The sequence below is a fragment of the Atractosteus spatula genome, chromosome 7 (assembly GCF_055471065.1).
Source record: "Atractosteus spatula isolate fAtrSpa1 chromosome 7, fAtrSpa1.hap1, whole genome shotgun sequence".
In the NCBI taxonomy this organism is placed as follows: Eukaryota; Metazoa; Chordata; class Actinopteri; order Semionotiformes; family Lepisosteidae; genus Atractosteus; species Atractosteus spatula.
The window spans coordinates 18,260,515-18,281,372 of NC_142712.1; the positions used below are offsets into that span (position 1 = coordinate 18,260,515).

A 20,858-nucleotide genomic window follows, 5' to 3' on the forward strand; every position below is an offset into this window, starting at 1 on the left:
AAGACCCCACTACACAAACAAAGCAAAAGCTGATGGACATGGAGAATAAACCACACTATATGTGTGATACTGTTACGGTGTTTGTTGGGGAAATTTCACACTGCAGGTGTACCCCCTATCCCACCCTTTCATATTCAGAACCATGCATGAGCAGCTCTAACATACTATGTCTGGCACAGCATCATGCACAAAAAGCTGCAGATACAAACAATCTGGAAGCCTGACCTTGTGACTCATTCACAGTCTGATATAAATAGACGAACGGAACAAATGCAGCGATACAAATGGAGAACACTGCTATTTTCTACAGCTATAGGAACTGTACAATTCTATTATATTTGAATGTGCCAGCCAGTAAATGTATTTCCACACAAACGGAAGGCTTGTGTACAATGAGTATATTTTAACTCAATAAATATGTATGTATACGGGCAATCGCGTACATCTTCCTTCAATAAATTAATCAATTTCATTTTATTTTAAAAACTATGTTATCTGCATAGCATCCATTTAGCAAGAAAACCATCAAAATTAGTGGATGTGATGTTATTAAGCATGACTCTCAATAGGAGAGGATTATACTGTAGATATGGAAAAAGTCTATGAGATTGCAGGGTGGGTGGGAATTCTAGTAATGCAACATACTAGTGGCTAATTTTGATCACCAAAAAAGATGTGTGTGCCGCAGACTGAAATCTACTGCTCTGTTCCCTCACCCGCTGTGGCAATGACCACATGAGGTCCTGTTCCATAACTCAGGGACACTATCTTCTTCCCACACAGAGCCTCTATGCGTCTGGGTTCGATGGTGCTCTGAATATCACCCAGTCCCAGACAGCCACTGCAGTTGGTCCCAAGGGCGAAAACCTGCCAAAATTGAAAATGGAAACTCATACTGAGCAAGTATAACTCAAAAAATGAACCTGAAAAAAGTAAACGGATTCACCATATATGTCTCTCTTTTTATCTCACCTATTTAAAATGATCAATTAATACATCTAGTGCCAAGAAAACATTTGACAACTCCCATAGGCTGGTCCCGATTCTTGTATATTTTAGACTTAATTTAGACTTTAGAAAGTCTAAATTAAAGATGACAATAACCTGATTCAATGTACAGCCTAAAGACTTAAACTATATGTTAATTATTTAACAAAAAATTATCAACAGTAAACATCATCGGGTAAATATAAGAACCCTTTGATTCAATAATTAGTGGCACCTCTTTGAGCAGCAATGACTTCAATTAGACATTTCGTGCCAGAGTGCATCAGTCTCTTGCATTAGCCTTCATGAATTTTTGCCCATCCTTCCTTACAGAATCACTACAGGTCCATGACATTTCTGGGTTTCCTTGTATTAAAGAGCTCACTTCAGATCCTGCCATACCACGTCACTGAGGTTTAGGTCTTTTTATAAACCGACTTGGCCAATCCAACCTGTGAAATTTCTTCTTCTTCAGCTGCTCTGTTGTAGATCTGATTGATCATTTAGGATCATTGTCTTGCTGAATGATCAGATCAGCTTAGCTTCAGCTGACGAATGGATGGCCTAACATTCGCCTCCAAAATTTGCAGATACAATGCTAAATTGCTGGATATCCTACAATGAAAACTATTCTTGTTCAGTCTCTTCCTGATAACTGAGGTATGAAAATTTCCTGAATAAATTCAAATCTTCAAAAAAGGCACAAATGCCTAATTGGTTAAATATGACTTTGTCCCCCTTAAGATAAACAAACCAAGATGATAAAGTGACAGTGCAGAAAAGGGAAGCCGCATAGTACAAGCAAGCACTTAAGATGCACAAACAATCATCCTTAGTTAAGCTAGCAATCTCCAGGCTATACAAAACATCCTACATTACAAGGAGAGGTTCTTACCAAATTAAATGTATGTACAACTTTACAGTACAACCACAGTTTCTCCATCAAAGAATCATTAGCATATATTGAAGACTTTTGCCTAAAGTCTTCCAGTTCACTTCAGTCAATGATATAATCTTTGTTGCCTGGTTTTTATGTTCAATAAATAAAGTTTATGGTTTCCTTTTAAAATTAGTTTGAATAGATATGCCAAAGTACTTATCAGTTGTGAAGTAAGGTAAATTGAGTAAATGTTTTACTATTTTCCCCCAAATTATTAGTTGAAAATACAATCAAACCAACATTCTGTTGGTCCAGTCTGTCTGGCCTGAAACTCTCCTCTAGATAAAAAGGTGTTTGCAGTGGAATTACCGGCCTAAATATAGAAGCTCTCTATCTGCTTAGCCTCACTGTGAAACTCCATGCCAGGTACTGCTGGAGAGGCCTCTAGCCACCCAGTGCTCTGAACTTAAAACACAACTGTTCTCTTTGGTGTTCTTAAAACCTGCCCCTGCTTACTATGGGGACATTTCTTCTTTCCTCTTGGATCACAACACGTGGGGTTGGGAGTGGTACTTAAAAATATTACATCTTTTATAAATAAATATGTGGGTTCAATTCCTATTCGTGTAAATCGAGAGACAGGTGTATAAAATGTATTATTTTGTAATTTGTTCAGTCAACACCTTTGTTACTTTAGGCCACAAGACCTTTAACCCAAAAAACATTAAGGGAAGACATTTATTATATCACAGGAGAAAACCTCCATGTGGCATTACTGTTTCACTATCGATTATTACTGTCTTACTTGCTATCTTACTATAGTACACATGCTCACCTCATCATTAACGGTAACATACAGAGCCTCGTTCCCAGCACTGCCATACACACAGGCCTGTCGAATCAGACGCAGCTCCTCAGGGGGAAGAAGAGCAAACACTGGCCACTTCCCCACATCCAGCATGATCAGGAAACTTTGACGCGGGGCTGTATCACCTGAGGCAGAGCACACACAGCAGAAAAAGGTATAAGATAAGATTGCATGCTCAAGGTGCCCATAGTACCCCAATGTATTTCTGTTGAAGTTAAACAGGTTCAGGCCTAGATGATTTTAAACACAAATTAATTATTCTAGTTATATGAATTGCTGCATCTGTAAAGCTCTTTTGATCCCAAAGGATCCCAAAGTGCTTGACAAATTGATGGAGACCCCTTTTAACCAACACTTAAGTAAGGTATTCACTTCAGTGACAATGTCAACTGATCTTTAAACACTTTTGTTTAACATCTTATCCAAAGGATGGTACCTCCTACATACTCCATAATGTTCCTTGATACCACACTAGAGCACTGGTTTCGAAATTTCATTTAGTTTGTGATGCAGACAGGAGAGTGCCAGCTTACAGACTTATCAACTTCATCAACCTTTCCTTGGAGATCTCCCATCCCAAAACTGACCAGCCCAACTGTGTGTAGCTTCTAATATATGACCAAATTAGACTACACAGTGGTAATTCTGCTGTCAAACACTCCAGCGAGAGTGAAGTTACTGACAACCTGCCACAATGTAGAGAACTACTTTTCTTGTTTCAAATCTTCTTAGCCTTTAAAATCAGATGACAAGGTGGTAATAATTGTAAGCAAATTTCCCAAATGATGTAACAAGCTTCATCCAGACCTGATGATGGCCTATGCAAGTTCTAAAAGATTAAAAGGATTCAACTGCTGTGGAATGGGAGTGCTTTATTTGTTCACCTCGTATATACACATCTATCTGTGTGAGCTTTTATTTTTAAAGGCAAAAACAACCCAAAATGTGCAAGTCCCAGATCTTTTTTTGATTGTTCTAATAAAAGAAGTCTCCTGCACTTTCCTATTACTCCAGTTCTTACTCCTGTTGTTATATGTATATGTTCTACGAATGGTGGGAGCAGTGGTTAGGTTCCTGGACTCATAACTAGAATGTTGTACCTTCGAGCAACGTACTTCATCTGAATTGCTCCTATACAGTGCCAGAAACGGATGCAAATGTAAGTCACTTTGGAAACTAATGTAGATTGACTAAAGTCTGAATGGTGTGAGTAGACATTTATACAGTGCCTTGAAAAAGTATTCAGTCCCCATCATTTTTCACATTTTGTTACTGCAGATTCTGAATTTCAAATAGTAGGATATTTTGGCACTGATCCACAAAGTCTTGAGGACCATGTCAAAACAAAATAAATGTTCCAAAACCTTTTCACAATTTACTAAAATAACTGCTAGCCCAAATGTGCACAGGTGCAATTCATTACCTCAAAAGTCACACAATGTGTTGATTTGTTGACTCCACCTGTGTAAGAAATTATTGAATCTCCCACTGTCAACTCTTTTGTAAATATAAATATCCCTCTCTGTGAGGAACTACTGCATGGTACAGCCTTTCCAAATAAAAAAAAGACTTAAAATGAAGACGAAAGTGCATTCCAAACAACTCAGAGATGTGATTATTGAGAGGCATAAATCTGGGGAAGGGCACAAGACTATTGCCAAGACTTTGAGCATCCCTCAGTGCAGTCCATTGTACAGAAGTGGAAGAAGCATTAAACTATAGCCACACTGCCTAGATCAGGCTGTCTCTCTAAACTTAGCTGCCAGACAAGAATGGCTCTTATCAGAAAAGCTACTGCAAGGCCAACTGTGACACTGAATGAGCTACAGAAGTCAGTAGCTATGATGGAAGATAAAGTAGTAATAATAATAATAATTGCTTACACTTATATAGCGCTTTTCTGGACACTCCACTCAAAGAGCTTTACAGGTAATGGGGACTCCCCTCCACCACCACCAATGTGCAGCATCCACCTGGATGATGCGACGGCAGCCGTAGTGTGCCAGAACGCTCACCACACATCAGCTATCAGTGGGGAGGAGAGCAGAGTAATGAAGCCAATTCATAGATGGGGATTATTAGGAGGCCACGATTGGTAAGGGCCAATGGGAAATGTGGCCAGGACACCGGGGTTACACCCCTACTCTTTTCGAGAGGCGCCCTGGGATTTTTAATGACCACAGAGAGTCAGGACCTCGGTTTTACATCTCATCCGAAGGACGGCACCTATTTACAGTATAGTGTCCCCGTCACTATACTGGGGCATTAGGACCCACATGGACCGCAGGGTGAGCGCCCCCTGCTGGCCCCACTAACACCTCTTCCAGCAGCAACCTTAGTTTTTCCCAGGAGGTCTCCCATCCAGGTACTGACCAGGCTCACACCTGCTGAGCTTCAGTGGGTTGCCAGTTGTGAGTTGCAGGGTGATATGGCTGCTGGCCATAAAGTACATACTGTAGGTCAACATTCCATGGGTCCAAGGCATTCTACAAAAAGGCCTTTATGGGAGTGTTACAAGGAAGAAGCCCTGGTTGGAAAAAAAAACCATATCCTTGCCCACAAAGAGTTTGCTAAACACCATGTAGAACATACTCCAGAAAGTCTTATGGTCTGATGAGACTAAAATGGAACTTTTTGGCCTGAATGCTAAGTAGTATGTATGGCGTCAATCAAACACTGCACACTAACCAGGTAACATCATCTCCACCGTGAAGTCTGGCGGTGGTAGCATCATGTTATGGAGATGCTTTTAAGTGGCAGGGACTGGCAATCTTGTCAGGATCAACGGGAAGATGAATGGTGCACATTACAGACAAATCCTGGACAAAAACCTGCTACCCTCGGCCAAAATGTCCAAACTAGGGATGGAATGTATCTTTCAACAGGACTATGATCCAAAGCACATTGTAAGAGCAACACTGGAGTGGCAACAGATGTCCCCGAGTGGCCCACTTAGAGACCTTAATCCCACCAAAAATCTGTGGCAAAACTTCAAACTTGCTGTCCATGGCTGCTTCCTAAATAACCTGACCTAGCTTGAACAATTTTGCAAGGAGAAATAGGAACATATTGCTCCATCTCGGTGTGCAAAGTTTTAAATAGAGACTTATCCAAAAGTAATAGCTGCTAGAGGTTGTTCAACTACATATTGACCAAGGGGGGTGAATATTTATGAAATTATGATATTTCAGGTTTTTATTTTTAATTGGTTTATGGTTTACTATTATCTTTGTTTTGGGGGTGGGGGCTCTGTGAAGGTGAATATGTGATTAAAAAAATAAAATTCCAGCCTATGAGATTCTTAGGTTTTTTAAAATAGGACAGGTAGCTGCATACTTTTTTTAAGGCACTGCAAATATCTATTACCCTGCATATCATTGACCAGTGCAGGCTTCAGCACAGTAAACAGCTTGACATGACAGCTCTGTGCACTGCTGAATTCTAAGCTCCTTCGCTTTGTTTGCATTTACATAAATAAATGGATTATAACAAGCAAGGGGAAGGAATAACGGGCGGACATTTACAGAGGGACTTTAAATACCTTTGACATATTGACACGTTAGTCAAGTAATTTTGACCAACCAAAAACACATTAAGACCACACAGACTTGATGGAGAACAGGAAACAGACAAAACACGTGCTAAGGCGGTACATATCTTTTTGATTCACCTCTTTTCTTTTTCTGTATTACAAATACTTATTTAAAAACAGCAGGACGGGCGTAACATTGTAAATTAATATCCTCTACTGGGCTTTGATCGATTGCGTACTGTAATTAATGGCATTAATCAAGAAACGTTCACGGAAAAAATAACCCAAAAAGTGAACTTGGAAACAAACTGTAACAAACTGTAGCATTAGCCTTGAACCCCTTAAACAGCAATCTTGGGTTTATTCGAGAATGGGAGGGGGCCTTTTCCGTTATACTGCACGTATATGTCAAACAGGCAACAGAATGAACCAAGCGCACCGTATCACATACTGTATGGCGAAATAAGATCACCCAATAAACCTAGCTATACTAGATACTAGAAACCTACAGTAGATATCCCAAACTGTATTTTAGGCCTGCTGCATTGTTGAATGTGTTTGTGGAAACAGAAAATAAAATAGCTGACTATTAGTATCACTAGAGAGGAAAGTCAAATAGAAAATACTAGCTTGCTACAAATTGTGAAGAAAACATTACTACTGCTTAATTCATCACTGTGCACAATAAATATAATTGTATGTCTAAACTAAAAGCAAACTTTAACTGGTCTCTGTTAAAATACCTTTGAAAAAAGGGGAATTAACAAGCAAAAAAACTAGCCTGACATGATAAAGATGTTCACTTTCGTTACTTTGTGTTTAAGGCGCAACAATAACTCGGTTTATCTCGCAGTCTTTATTCTGAGAAGTTCTGCAAAGAATGAACATTTCTTTCAACGCGTCCTGTATGTTCTCTAAACCTAACCACGTAGTTTTGAAATTACATTACAAATTAAGGATTGCATAAGTCAATAATATTGCATTGTACTAATCACCAGAATCACAAAAAAAAGAAAAAAACTTACCATGAATGATATCAGTTAAAAGTTGACAGCGCTCTGTATTCTTTCCATTCGACGACTTGGTATTGCATTCCGAGTCCCTGCATTTTATTTTTTTTAAACGAAACCAGAGTCTTGTAAAATATAGCAAGAATTCTCCCTCCTTAAATTTTCATATTCTGCGACAATAGGTTTCCTGGCCCTTACAGACCGACGAAGGATCATCGAGCTCATGGATTCATCGAGAGAATAGGATTTCCTCTCAGCCGTGGTTAGCAGCCTGACTCAGGCTGTCTAGATTTGCAAGCGCAGACAATGTGTTTTTTTAGTGTAGCGGCTAGAGGAGTGGTCAAGTCTAGGGGATTTATATGGTGTGTACAAATGCCGGAAAGGTTACTGATGTTTTACCGTTGAGCTAGGTAATTCACCCATTTTGCTTCCAAAAAAGCCCAGCTGTATAAATTTCTAAAAATGCACATACAAATGCATAAAAGCGTCTGCTAATTAATAATAACGTTTCCTATTGCTATCTCGTTATTTTTGTTTCCTGCATTTCCTACGCACTGACTGTATTGCTTTTATTTTCGCGTCATGGCGTGCAACAGACAATGACATAGTAATTTTCTTTTTATTTCTTATTTTCTGGTTAACACCATCACGATCTTAATTAAAAATGTGTACCAAATAATAAATAATAATACCAAAGCTATTACAGGAACGATATCGACACGTGAACTTTGCAAGACCTTAGAGAAAAAAAAACGTATTTTGGGGTACAGGATAGTTTCAGTATCTCCTCAAAATCCAGGATGCTTATTTCAATAATAAGGAAGTATTGAACTATGACTTTTGTTAAGATATTTGATGTCATTTTGAAAAGTTCTAACTGAAAGCATTAAAGAAAGACATCTATATTTGTATATGAAGATTCAGTTTAAAATAATTACAAGACTGAGCCTGAGTTCTTGAAGTGTGTGAAGTTTTAAATTACACCTTCATTTTGGAGATTAGTTAAATTTGGAGTAGTTTCAGATCGCTATGCATGTCACTGTAATAGAACTTGGTGAAAGGGCATTAAAATAAAATGTGAAGATCATAAGAAATGTTGCAAACAAGAGCAAGTCATTTAGCCCATCAAGCCCATTTGGTAGTTGGCAGTTAATTCATGAAAGGATCTCATCCAGCAATTTCTTGAAAGAAGCTAGGGTATCAGGTTCAACAACATGACTAGGTAGGTTCTTACCCCCTAACTTCAGCAATCCTTGTGGTAAGGAAGTGTCTCCTCCGCTCAGTTTTAAATACACATTCGTATAGTTTCCACTTGGGCTGGTTGGTTTGTGTGTTCTCTGTTCATTCTGAAAAAATCCACTGTGGTGACTTTGTGCCTTGTAATGTTCTCAGTTCAAGACTAAAAAATGTGCAGTTCCTTCAGCCTGCCAGTGTAGGACATTGCCTTCAGCCCTGATATGTATCTAGTTGCTATTATTATATATTATTCAAGAGCAGCAATATCTGTTTTATAGTATGGTAACCAAAGCTGTGCCAATATTCTAAATGAGGCCCTAGGTTTATGCTAATGATTTATTCAATTTTAGGAAAATATCCCCTGTTTAAATTCAGTTCTTTTTACTATACAATCTAGTATGTTGCTTACCTTTTTAAGTGCTTTCCCACATTGTCTACTGGATGTAAATGATGTACTGTATCAACATCAACACCTAAATCGTTTTCATAAGTGGCCTGATCTCACTCAGCATTTTCAGTTTTTATATTTTTAGTATATGTTTTCACTACCTGAATGACAAACTGTGCATTTGACTGCTTTAAACATCATCTGGCAGGTGTTTTCCCAGCCTTAAATTTTACCTGAATCTTTTGGAATTTTTTGCTTCAACAGTATTTGCTAATCCTCTTTATTTGCTATCACCTACAAACTTGACTTGTCTCTTAAATAAACCAGAATCTAGATCATTTGTAAAAACCAAGAAGAGAGCAATGATCCCTGTAGTACTCCACTAACTACCTCACCCCAACTTGGTTATTCACCCCTTATCTGTGTCCTCTGTTTTCCGTCTAATAACAAATTATCCAAACACTCTTATTTCCCCCGAATACCTACCATCTGCAATTTGAGCATTAAATCTTGACGTGGTTAATCTAATATCTGAATAAGCCCTAAATTGGGGTTAGCTTTGCTCTTGAATTAAACCTCCAATAATATTTCACATTATTCACAAAACCTTAATTCGTTTTAATGATAACTAAGTCATATATTCACTTTTTTACAGGCCATTATATGCTATATTATGTATGATGTGCTTATCAATGACAGTTTTTCCAAAGAATGTTGAATTAAGAATAAGAAACAGAACCAGAAATCAAAAGCTAAGCAAACTTATAAAGTGATTGTTAACCTGATTACTACAGAACCTTTAACAATTATTAAGTGTAATTATTTTTTTATTTCTGGTTATGTTTCCTTCTTGTTAATTAAATGTTTCTCCACTTCTTTGGGTTTTTGTTAAAACTGAGAATAGAAAGGAGAAAATGTCAGTGATTAGCCAAAAATATAACATACAGTATCAACAATATCGGCCTGTGAATAAAAAGCAGATGTATGACAAGTTTTATATCAAAACTATTTCTAAGGTTTTGTGAAATGTTTTTAGACGTTTAACCTTTTGGTGAAATTACTACTGATGCACTTAGTATAAATTGTATGTAAAATACTGATCTGCCAAAACAACAGAATATACAACTATGTTACTATTAAAACCTCCTTTAGGAGCTTGTGAGATATGTGAAAAACACTTATTGGAAGTGTAATTCAAGCAGAAATCCAACTCTAACCCTTGGCTTATTGTGCTAGGAATCTTTCCAGAATAAAGGTTTACACTAAGATCAGAGTAACAGTTACCATATGAAACTAATTATATTTCAAGATCTGTCTGCATTTCCTACTTGTTAATCATGCATACAGTATGTCTCCTGTAATTTGGGTTTATGTAAAACTTGAACATGTTTATATGATTTGGAGAATTTGCTATTGATGGGTATAATATAAATACAGCTCATAGCACATTTTGCTGATGATTCCTCCCCTCCCCCCCTCTGGCTGTTTTCCACCAGTCAATTATTTCATTAACCAGTGCACCAATCAAGCTCCCGAGACACTCTCTATACCCAGTAAACACAGGTCTAACCTCACCCAAGGAGAAATTCAGGCGCTTCAGTCTCTCCATAACAGGGATGATATCGTCATCAAGCCAGTGGACAAAGGAGGCGCTGTTGTGGTGTGGCGTAAGGACCTATATATTTCTGAAGCCTCTAGACCAGTGGTTCTCAAAGTTTGGTACATGGACCAGCTGGTCCGTCAGCTAGTCATCTTTCTTAAAGCAAGTCTAAGCAGCTCCATTCTTCACATTAACTTTTTAAGTAATAAAAGCATTTGCAAACTATGCAATTTTGTTTGTAAAAATATTAGCACTTTCATAAAATTTAATTCACCATTAATTTTAGTACATTAATAGGTGATGAATTTTACAGGGTAAGAAGTGGATGTAGGCATAGACCATAGAACCACAGACCATAGAACTTTGAGAGCCACTGCTCTAGACAACTAACCCACACTTCTGCCTAATTCCCTCTCCAACAGGACCCTACCACTGACTACCAAAAGGAATTGGTATCCACCATCTCCCTTCTTTTCAGGAGTAAGGAGCTCCCCCAGGAGGCGAACCAGTTCATCATTGAACATCCCCAGGTATCTCAATTTTACCTCCTTCCCAAAATCCACAAACCGGAAAACCCCGGGATGCCCCATTATATCAGCATGGAACTGTCCGACTACTTACATCTCGGCCTTTCTCAACAGCCTTATGAGACCGCTGGTTTAAGGTCTTCCCTCATACATCAAGGACACCAACCACGCGCTCCAACTTTTTAATGATTTCCAATTTCAGGGCCCTGAATGCTACATTTCTACCATGGACATCACATCTCTTTACACTGTCATTCCCCATAATGACGGTCTTACAGCCCTCAAGCACACGCTGGACAAATGCACGGCGCTTGATACACCCACAGATACCCTGGCATGCCTTGCAGAAATGCATTCTCATTCAATAACCTCTTTTACCAACAGGTTAGTGGAGTCGCCATGGGCACCAGAATGGGACCCAGCTACTGTATGAGAGAACATGTTAGAGCTATGAAGATTAAAGATCTCTCCAAGCCTATTGTTTCTCATTTCACCCCTGACCGCCATGATCACACTAATCTCTCTGTCTGTGTTCTCAAAGATTGTTTTCCTATCCCCTACATCAGAAATACTACAGAAACTAAAATTATCCTGCAGCTAGGATCACACCTTCACTCTTCTCTCAACGACAGACTAATTTTTTTCTAAATTCTCTCTATGCATTGTAGGTTTCATTTTACACTTCTCTTCACCTATCCTGACTTCACACTACCTGATTGGCCACTCTGTCTGTCCCCTGCTCCCGCCTCCCGCTCCTCCTCTCTACCAACTTTTGTTCTCCTGCTACATTACCTTTGCTTACCGCCCTGTCTTTCTCACACCTGAACAAGGCTCCACGGCTGAAATGTTTTATTTTCTTTCTTCTCTTTTCAGCATGGAATAAATCTATTACTTGTTCCATAATATAAACTATCTGCAATACTGGTCTACAAAAAGGTGAATATACAACTAAGTTAGCCTCACCAACTGTATGTAGAATTTCTGATTTTCTCCCTGTTTGAATTTGGAATTTTGTAATTACAACTATGACCACCTTTTTGCCTAATGACGAAGTGACTTCCAAATTCCTTGGAATTGCTCTCCAACTTGAACTCCCCCCAAAAAAAGCAGAAAAGTCAGAAGGATTAAAACGTATTGCAAAAAATAAATATTGCAATTAAGGAACTGGTAAAATTACAGTACCAGGAAAACATTGTTTTTATATAAGAAACTGAAACAGAATTAACAGTGGTAGGAGTTCAAGGCAATAGAACAGATAAAGAGACGTCTGGTGAATGCTGATGAGTAGTAGAGAAATAAAACCAAGAAAACAAATTCAGAATGGCTCAGAACATCATTATATTGAGGCAACAAAGGAGAAAGAGTGTATATTTAAGAAAAGGCCCAAAAGTAATACTACACAGTCAATGTAGCACACCAAAGGGTATATAGATCAGAGTAAGCAAAATGTTACAGTCCCAGCATCCCGCCACCAGAGGGCACCTCAACCTCTGGTGCCTACCTCATCCATTCAAAAGAGGCGTAGATCAAGCAGACAGCATTAATCAATCCCAGTTTGCCTAGTATCTTTACATCATTATGCCTCCCCTCCCCATGCTTACTTACACCATGCTCTTGGTCCAGACTTTGCTCAGTATTGTTTACAACCTTTTGAGCTCTTCTTCTCATCCTCTGCTGTTCTCGCCCTGGACTTCTTGCTGGTTTTCTGGATTTTGGCCTGTCTCTTGACCTTGATTTTTGGATCGTGTCTTTGGTGCTTTATAGTCTCCTGTTTTTTTTTGGATCTTCGCTCACCTATATATTCTGGCCCTGGACTACTCCAATTTTACTTGTTTCAGATTTCTTTCTGATCCTATTCCCTGCATTGTGTCCATTTCGTGCCTTCTGAGCTGGTGACCAGCCTAACAGAAAACAGATTACAGTAAGGAATGTGAAATTGGGACGATATAAAACTGAAACAGAAGAACAGTGTTAGGAAACAAGCTGCAGAGGACCAGAAAAACATATCATAGCCCTTAGCTGGATGAGACCGAATGCAACTGATGAAACTTCACAAAAACCTCTCAGCCAACACCTTAGGAATTGACACATTACGAGGAATGTGTCACAGCTACTAGGAATTGACATTTAACTGAACATCAGAAATAAAACAAAATTAAACACAATGATGGCAAAATCAAAAGGTCTCTTCCCATGTTCATAACTAATCAGCCTCATACAATTACATTTTTTTCAGTAAGCAACATGATCATATAACCTGAAACAGTGTTCCTGACAACCACACTATATATACAGTGTACTGTATATAGTATATTGTTGAAATTGTGGATTAGAACTATTTGCTGTGTATTTGTGTATTATCAAACAAATAGCAAAGGTGTTTTACTCTCTATCATAAGGCCAAGCAGGATCTAATTTGCCAATGCTTCTGGTTTTAGAAATGACTAAATAGCTGTTAGATGTTATATGTATGCCATTCCTGAAATATTCCTTTCTGAGTGGTCCTCTTGAGAAGAAAAAAAAACAGTCACAAATCAGTGGCCTAATCTATTAATGTATTAGATGTCCTTATAACTTTTCAAGCAGGTTACTGTTGTTTACATTTGGATTGTCAAACCTCCATAGCAATATTTTCTCATTATAAGCTTGTACTGTTTATTTTAGATCTGTGTCTGGTTTCTGCTGCAAAGAAACAGCATAATCTGTCTACTGGCTGGATAACCTGCTTATTGTCAGAGTAATTTACTGAGACCATACCGAAGGCTTCCTAATGAGGTTTTGCTTGTTCTTTATTACAGAACATATGGTATAGAAAAACCAATGCTGTCTACATTCAAGTGTAGCTATATCAGAAATACTTCTGACCCTGGTACAGCAACAGGTCTTTCTTTCCATTGCAAGTTATTATAAACCAATTTATCTATATCATCTGTCCATTCAATTACCGTATTTAGCCACTAGAAATAATAACAATGATACTGGCAGGGCTCACTCCAGAACCAGGAATGAATGTCAGAAATTTAGATTAGCCAAAAAGTTGCATTGTGAGAATTAGTTGACCATTAAACATCTAATTCCAACAAATAATCAAATTGGATTAATGCCTGTTTATTTCATTTTAATTTTAATCCATGTACTGCCTGCTGCTTAAAGTGTTCCCTTGGGGAGTATTTTCAATTGAATTGAATGTAATAATGGTGTTAATTTCAAGAATACAGACTTTCAGTGGGTGTTAGCATAGCAATGTGCCACAGCCTACATATCTACAGGTAAAAGGATGGTGGAAGAAGTCTCACAAAGCTTTCTCCCAAGATGTGACTTTCAGCTTTAGGAAGATATGTTAATAAAACTTCATCTTGGCAAATAATGTTTTGTAAGAAAAAAAAACTTACATTTACTTTAGCAAGAAATTGCTTAACTAACCTCAAGTACTGGAGTGTTTTTGTTAATTCTGAAATGCGCTAGGTCTCATGGTTACGTAAACATCATAATTCACACATTTCGTATAGTTCTGTAACATACAGTAGGAGCATAAGAAACGCTTTATGTTTATGGAGACAATTCAGCCCATCGTCATGACAGGTTTTAGGGCTTTAAGAAGACCACCGTTTAAATATTCCAGGGTAGCAGTTTCTATAACACATTGTACTGTATATTATTGTCCAAAACCCACAACAAAATGAATTTTTTTCGCGTTCAAATACTACATTAACACATTCGCTTGAATCCTTATTTGCTTTATTATTGAGCTCACTCTGACTCTGTGTAAACTGACCTCAAAGAATCGATGTTCCTTATACATAACTATTGGTAAGTAAAACACCAAAAAAGCATTAGAATTCTAACTTCGTCAGAGATGAACTACACTACGAATGGTCACTGACCTTGCTGTAGATGACTAGTGGAGCGATATCTAAATGACTTCTCAGAAACAGAATTCATCACGTCTTCTTGTCATTACCATTACCAAAATATGCCGCGGAGACTTTGACAATTGTAAATATATATAATTTTATATATTATATATTTTTATTTTATATTAAGTTAATATTCCGGGAAAACAGATATACTGTAGGGGAAAAACTCATAAAACAGAATTACAGAAAAACAAAAAGTATTGGGTTTTAAAGTGGTAAAGTGCCATGTAGGTGCCAAGTCCAGTGCAGATATTTTATTATTCAGCGTGCATTATCCTATTTTTCCTTAAACAAGAAATAGTGAAAAAAACAACAAAAACGCACAACTGTCCAAAATTCGTTGGCCACAATGGACTGGACGCAGTACACACCTCATTGCCATCTACCGGTAGTGGATACCATACACAGATAAGCAGCATCCTCCAGGGGGCGCCCTTGGTGTTTCTAGGATATGAACGCCTACTGGCCATTACATACTGTACATCGGTAAGCACCCTACATTTACTATAATAGACAACACAGCAGATTTACGTCGGAAACCTATTCATTTAGACACAAGATATATCACAACACATAAAATGTAAAAAGGGAATGTGACAAGTACCCTCAACAATTGTTTTTCTAAAGTACATGCACAGAGCACTAGTTGGAAGGCTTTTGTTAAGAAAAGGAAGATATGTTAGTGTGCTAATGAAGTTCTGAGATGTGTTCCTCGTTAGACTAAACAGCATTTTGCTAAGGGGGGTGGGGGAACAAACATTAATATGAAGCAACGTTCTGAAACAGGAAAATATCATCATTCCCATCACCCAGGCCTTCTGTTGGGTGACTATTGACATCCAGTTTTTGATAGTGTAGGTCTACATCATACTATCTCTTATTCACTCTTTCAGAAATAGGTTTTATTGCTTTCTAATCTTTAAATTTTATTGTGCTGTAAGTCTTTCTGTGAAAGATGTTTTATGGCTAAAACACTACTGTGCATCATTTGCAATAAAACAAATGGAAAGAGATTAGCACTCTATTTTTCCTATCTCTCCTGCCAGAGGGCTGCATTCTAGCAGGTTTTATAGGTCTCTTCATCAGCATCACCTAAGAACTAGAAAAACCTATAAAACTACTCTAATTAAGACAATAATTAGCTCTATTGGCATTACAAATTTTGCTAGAATGGAAACCTGCAGGACTGCACTCCTACTGGAGTCAGAGACCCAAACACTGCATGATAACCTTGTACAACACATCCGGAATAAGAGTAAATTGTTTTACTAATGAAGAGCAGTAGCCAGAAGGTCATTTCCTCAGCATTAATCCAGTTTTTTGGTACTCCTTCCAGCCAAACTTTGTCTGAATTAAACCTATTGAACTTTTAATCAAACTATTTATTTTTTAATTGTCTCTGCAATTAAATAGTAAATAAAGTTAGTAGATAAGTTAAGTTTTCCCAGAGGCCAATTAACCTACCAGTAGGTTTTGGACAGTGGGAGGGAACCCACATAAACAAAGTGGGAACATACCAACTCCATATAGAGAGGACCCCAGGTCTAGGATTAAACCCGGGGCCTCAGCACTGACAGAAATTTCCAGAGCTACCCACTGTACCACCATGCTGCTGTAGAAACCGGTCATCAAGTTATAAACCATTAACAATTATTATCATGGGTGTGTGTTCCCATATGTTTCTGTATATCATTAACTCGTGTTTTGCATGTCGTAAATTGTGTGTGGAGACAGCTTTAAGGTCCTCAGCATACGCAAAAATGTGATTCGGTTTCTTTCTCTAGATTAACTGCACCCTTGCATCAGTAGGATAACCAACAATGTGAAACTAATATATCTGCTTTAATCCAGAATCAAGAGCAAGACCATCTAGTTCCATGTCTTGTAGCAAAATTTGGTGTGAACATACTGGTGTGAACAAAAGGCCCAAGCCTGTTCAGTTCATATAAGTTTAGTAAAATAACTTCTTTGCGGCTAGGTCTTCCCAAATATGATGACGAGTAAAAATAAAGCCGATCTGCCTGTGAATTATTACCTTGTCTCTGATCTTTTCCTCTCTGTAAGGGTGGGTTTCTGTCAGAACTTCTTACAATAAAGGAATACTGTAGAACACTGACCAATATTTACTGTTCTCTATACAAAAACCCATTAGTTAATTTGTCTTTTGCTTATTAGTTCAAAAAAGCTTGACGATAAAGTTCAAACTACATAGCTAGCCTTATACAAATTTACAAGAAAAGGTACTTTTTTGTTGAATCTGTTATGCTCATTAAGAAGCTAGAGGGTTTCACTTTAAGGGATTTTTGAGCATGTGAAATGTAAGTTCTCAAGATGTGATGCTTTTACGAATTCCCAGCCAACAGCAGAATATGTAGATACTCAACCCTAATGGAGTGTTTAATCATTATTCAATTAGCACAGTACAAAATCACTGAGCCCAATACAGCTACAAAATAGTCATAAAAAGTAACTGAATTCTTAATATCAGGATCTGGGTTGATCAAGGTGGTGTTGAAAATGACAGCCTATAACTCTTGTAGACCCAGCTTCTGTGAGTGTGTCAGGCAATCTCTGACAGTGCTCTTCTTTTAGAAGCCGGCAAAAGAAAATATTTAATACTCTGTATGAGCAGACATGGGCAGCACAGTGGTCCAGTGGTTGACATTCTTGCCATGTAGTGCTAGAGCTCTGGGTTCAAATCCAGACCTGGGACACTATCTTTGGGGAGTTTGTATGTTCTCAGTGTGTTTGTGTGTGTGTTTCCTCTGGGTGCTCTGGTTTGGTGTGAGCATTCTGAATCTGTGTCTGCTCTGTGATGGACTGGTACAGTATGTACCCTGCCTTGGTGTGTTTCTCTGGAGAAGGACATTAAAATGCATTCTGGATAATGCCTTCAGATCACCTGAAGGCATTATTGTAAATACTTTCATTTTATGAGATGTGCTGGAAAAGGCCCATTTTTGTTAGTCAATGCATGTTTTCATCTAGTTTGCAAAATTTAGTTTGGCAAAAAAAATCATTAACAATTAGGTACACCCCTTTGGGTAAATAACAATTGAAATTCCAACTTGTCAAGCTTTTTGCACATATGCATTTCCTGTTTCACTACACTGTTCAGCCATTGTACTGTTTGCAGTATTTAACAAAGATCTAAAGATTAAAACTTTAAAAAGTTTGAGCACTTTAATTGGGAAAATAACCAATTTTGGCAGACATCAAGGTACAGAGGAGTGAGTGTTGCAATGAGCAGCTATCAGCCACAAGTGGAACTAGTAGCAGCAGGGTCAGCTGGCAGTCTCTGACAGAGCTCCTGGGCACTAGACAAAGATGTTTTCTCTCACGTACTACCTACACCTACTACAGATTAGATGATGTCACACAGTAGTTCCCATGAAAAAAATATATTGCTCATGTCTTACTGTATTTGAAACCTTGAAGTTGTTTACAGAATTGATTTAACAAAGGATAGTCACATTTTGGTCTTGGGGTCTTGCTGTGTCTGTTGGTTTTCTACATGTCTCCTCAAAGCCGCAGCACCTAAAAAGCAGAGATTGGTCCAATTATTGGTCCAATTGGTCCATTTAAGGTTAATGAGTTGATTTAAGCGATTATTTGGAATATAATAAAACAGCACACATACAAGCCCTCAAATACCAGAGCTGGACACTCCAATTGCAAAAGATGTGTCATCAACGAAGGTAAAACAAAGGAAACATTATTTTAAACTGTGGTGCACACATTTGTGCAAAACAAAGGAGAAAGAGATGAATGAGCAATATTGTGCAATGTAAGCAATTATACAGATAGCATAGCTTATCGCTCAACACATAAAACTAATTAGGATTCCTTTAATGGCAATTGACATTAATGTATTTGCAAAGATGGAAAATGTGTTTGAAACAGTATGTTCCATTTCCTCAATTTGTTTTATGACGTAACCAGATCCAGCTTACTGTTAAACATTCTTGTTTGTAGCTACAGAACAATCAGTGTTATATCTGTTGTTGTACCTGAATCTACCATTATGATTCACCAATTGATTTCCCATTAAACCTAAACAGAGAGTTATAATCTCTGATTATATAATCAAGTGTACAGTATAAGGGGCTATAACTATGCTCCTTTGGTTTAAAGCTTTTAGTATTTGGCAGTGATGGTCAGAAGCAACACAAAGGCAGCATTTCTGTAATTGAAGAATTTCAATTACAGAATAACAAATACTTGCAATCAATGGCCTTCTAATGAAATGGAAGAAACGAGATGAACCACAGTAGAATTGTCACATGTACCACCATAACAGGTAGGCTTTGCTTACCTGACACAGCACTGAAAAGTAACACACTATTCTATATCATGCTCCTCTTATAAAGGATACAAAAGCCACTTCAGAAATTGTTACCAAAAGTCAGAAGACCAATAACTTCTCATTAATACTCCCTTTGACAACACTGTTAGCAATGTAAACTGTGAGGTATGGTTATAAACCCTGGCCAAAAAAAAACCTTTGTAGCTGGGTCTTTAATGTTGCTTGTTAAAAATTATCCTGTGACTGTCAAATTATACAGATTATCCTGTATAAATCAAGGAAAGAGTATAATTATCTGTTGTGCAGGTTGTACAGTGGCACAGTGGTTAGTATTACTGCTTTGAAGTGTTGGGGTTCTGGGTTCAGTTCTGGGCCTGGGGTGCTATCTGTGTGGAGTTTGTATATTCTCTGGGTGGAATTTGTGTTAATTTCCACAGATGTTTTTGCCCAGTTTTCTGCTGCAGTCTGCCTACAGTATACTGTGTAGATTCATTGGCATCTGGGAAAATGGGCCCTGGTGTGAGTGTATGCATGCTTGTGTCTGTGTGTGTCCTGTGACTGGCGTTGCATTGAGGGTGTATCCCCTCTTGAGCCCCTCGCTTGCCGGGATAGGCTCCGGTGCCCCCACAACCCTAAATTGGATGAAACAGAAAATGTATGGAAGGATAATGGATTAGGACAAATACAGTCAGCTGGCACACCCTCCCCTTAGAGCATAACAGCATGCTGTCTAGCTTTGCTTGTAGTTCTGAATGTTATCAGTATGATAATATTAAAATTATATCAACTGCTAGCAAGTGCCAATATATAATTCTGAACAATTATAACTATTGCAGCCCTGAATCACCTACCATTGTCAGGGATATTGGGCTGTGAATGTTTGTTTTCTGCTGAAAATCCACCATCTGTTCTTCCAATAAGCTGCTTGTTTTTTGGAAAGGGTCAAGGAAACTCAGAGTACAGGCTGCCAGCTGCACCCTGGAGGCCAAGTCATTGCATCACAGTGCGCACAGATACAGGGACAATTTAGACCCATTTAGAATTTAGAACACACTGAGAACATGCAGACTCCATACAGAAGGCACTGCAGTGGATAATCAAATCCGTGATCTGAATGCTTGGAGGCAGCACATTCCCTTGTGCTACCTTCCCTCTGAAAATCCCAAAAAAGCCATTTTAGTGATTTACTGTGCATTGTCATACGATTAGATCATTTTCTTTCAATTTTCTGCTTTTTGGTACTCTGTATGTTATTTATTCATATATTGTATTCACTCTAAAATACCTCCTATTAATATTTTTACATGTTTGCCTTTCCTCTTTATCACTCACTGTTTGCCAGATTACTGGTTCCTGATTATATTTTTTGAGAACTGAAAGCTGTAAAACACATTTAACTGTTTCTACTGCTCAGGACCACGTCAGTCTTTCTACGTCAGTAGCTACATAATGCACAGTATTATAAATCTAGATAAACCACATAAGCAAAGAACTTGTCTGGCCTTTCAAACAAATGTGTCCTCAAATGGCAAATATAAGAGGCAGGGCTTTGCATGTCATATAAGAGATCCTCCCCCTTAACATGCCTCTGAGTTAGAAAGTTTGAT

The 20,858-nt window shown here is 38.1% G+C and overlaps 1 protein-coding gene across 2 annotated transcripts in view; it reads right to left on the reverse strand.

The window, feature by feature from the left end:
• The window catches only part of rcbtb2 (regulator of chromosome condensation (RCC1) and BTB (POZ) domain containing protein 2), a 34,918-nt gene extending 27,353 nt beyond the window's left edge, over positions 1–7,565 (reverse strand). For both annotated transcript variants that reach the window (XM_088920179.1, XM_088920178.1), the window contains exons 1-3: positions 7,293–7,565; positions 2,703–2,860; positions 717–867 (exon numbers count right to left, since the gene is read on the reverse strand). In XM_088920179.1, the coding sequence (XP_088776305.1) occupies positions 717–867; positions 2,703–2,828 (277 nt within the window). In that variant the 5' untranslated portion in view covers positions 2,829–2,860; positions 7,293–7,565. The remainder of the gene's footprint in view (positions 1–716; positions 868–2,702; positions 2,861–7,292) is intronic.
• Between the last annotated feature and the right edge of the window lie 13,293 nt (positions 7,566–20,858).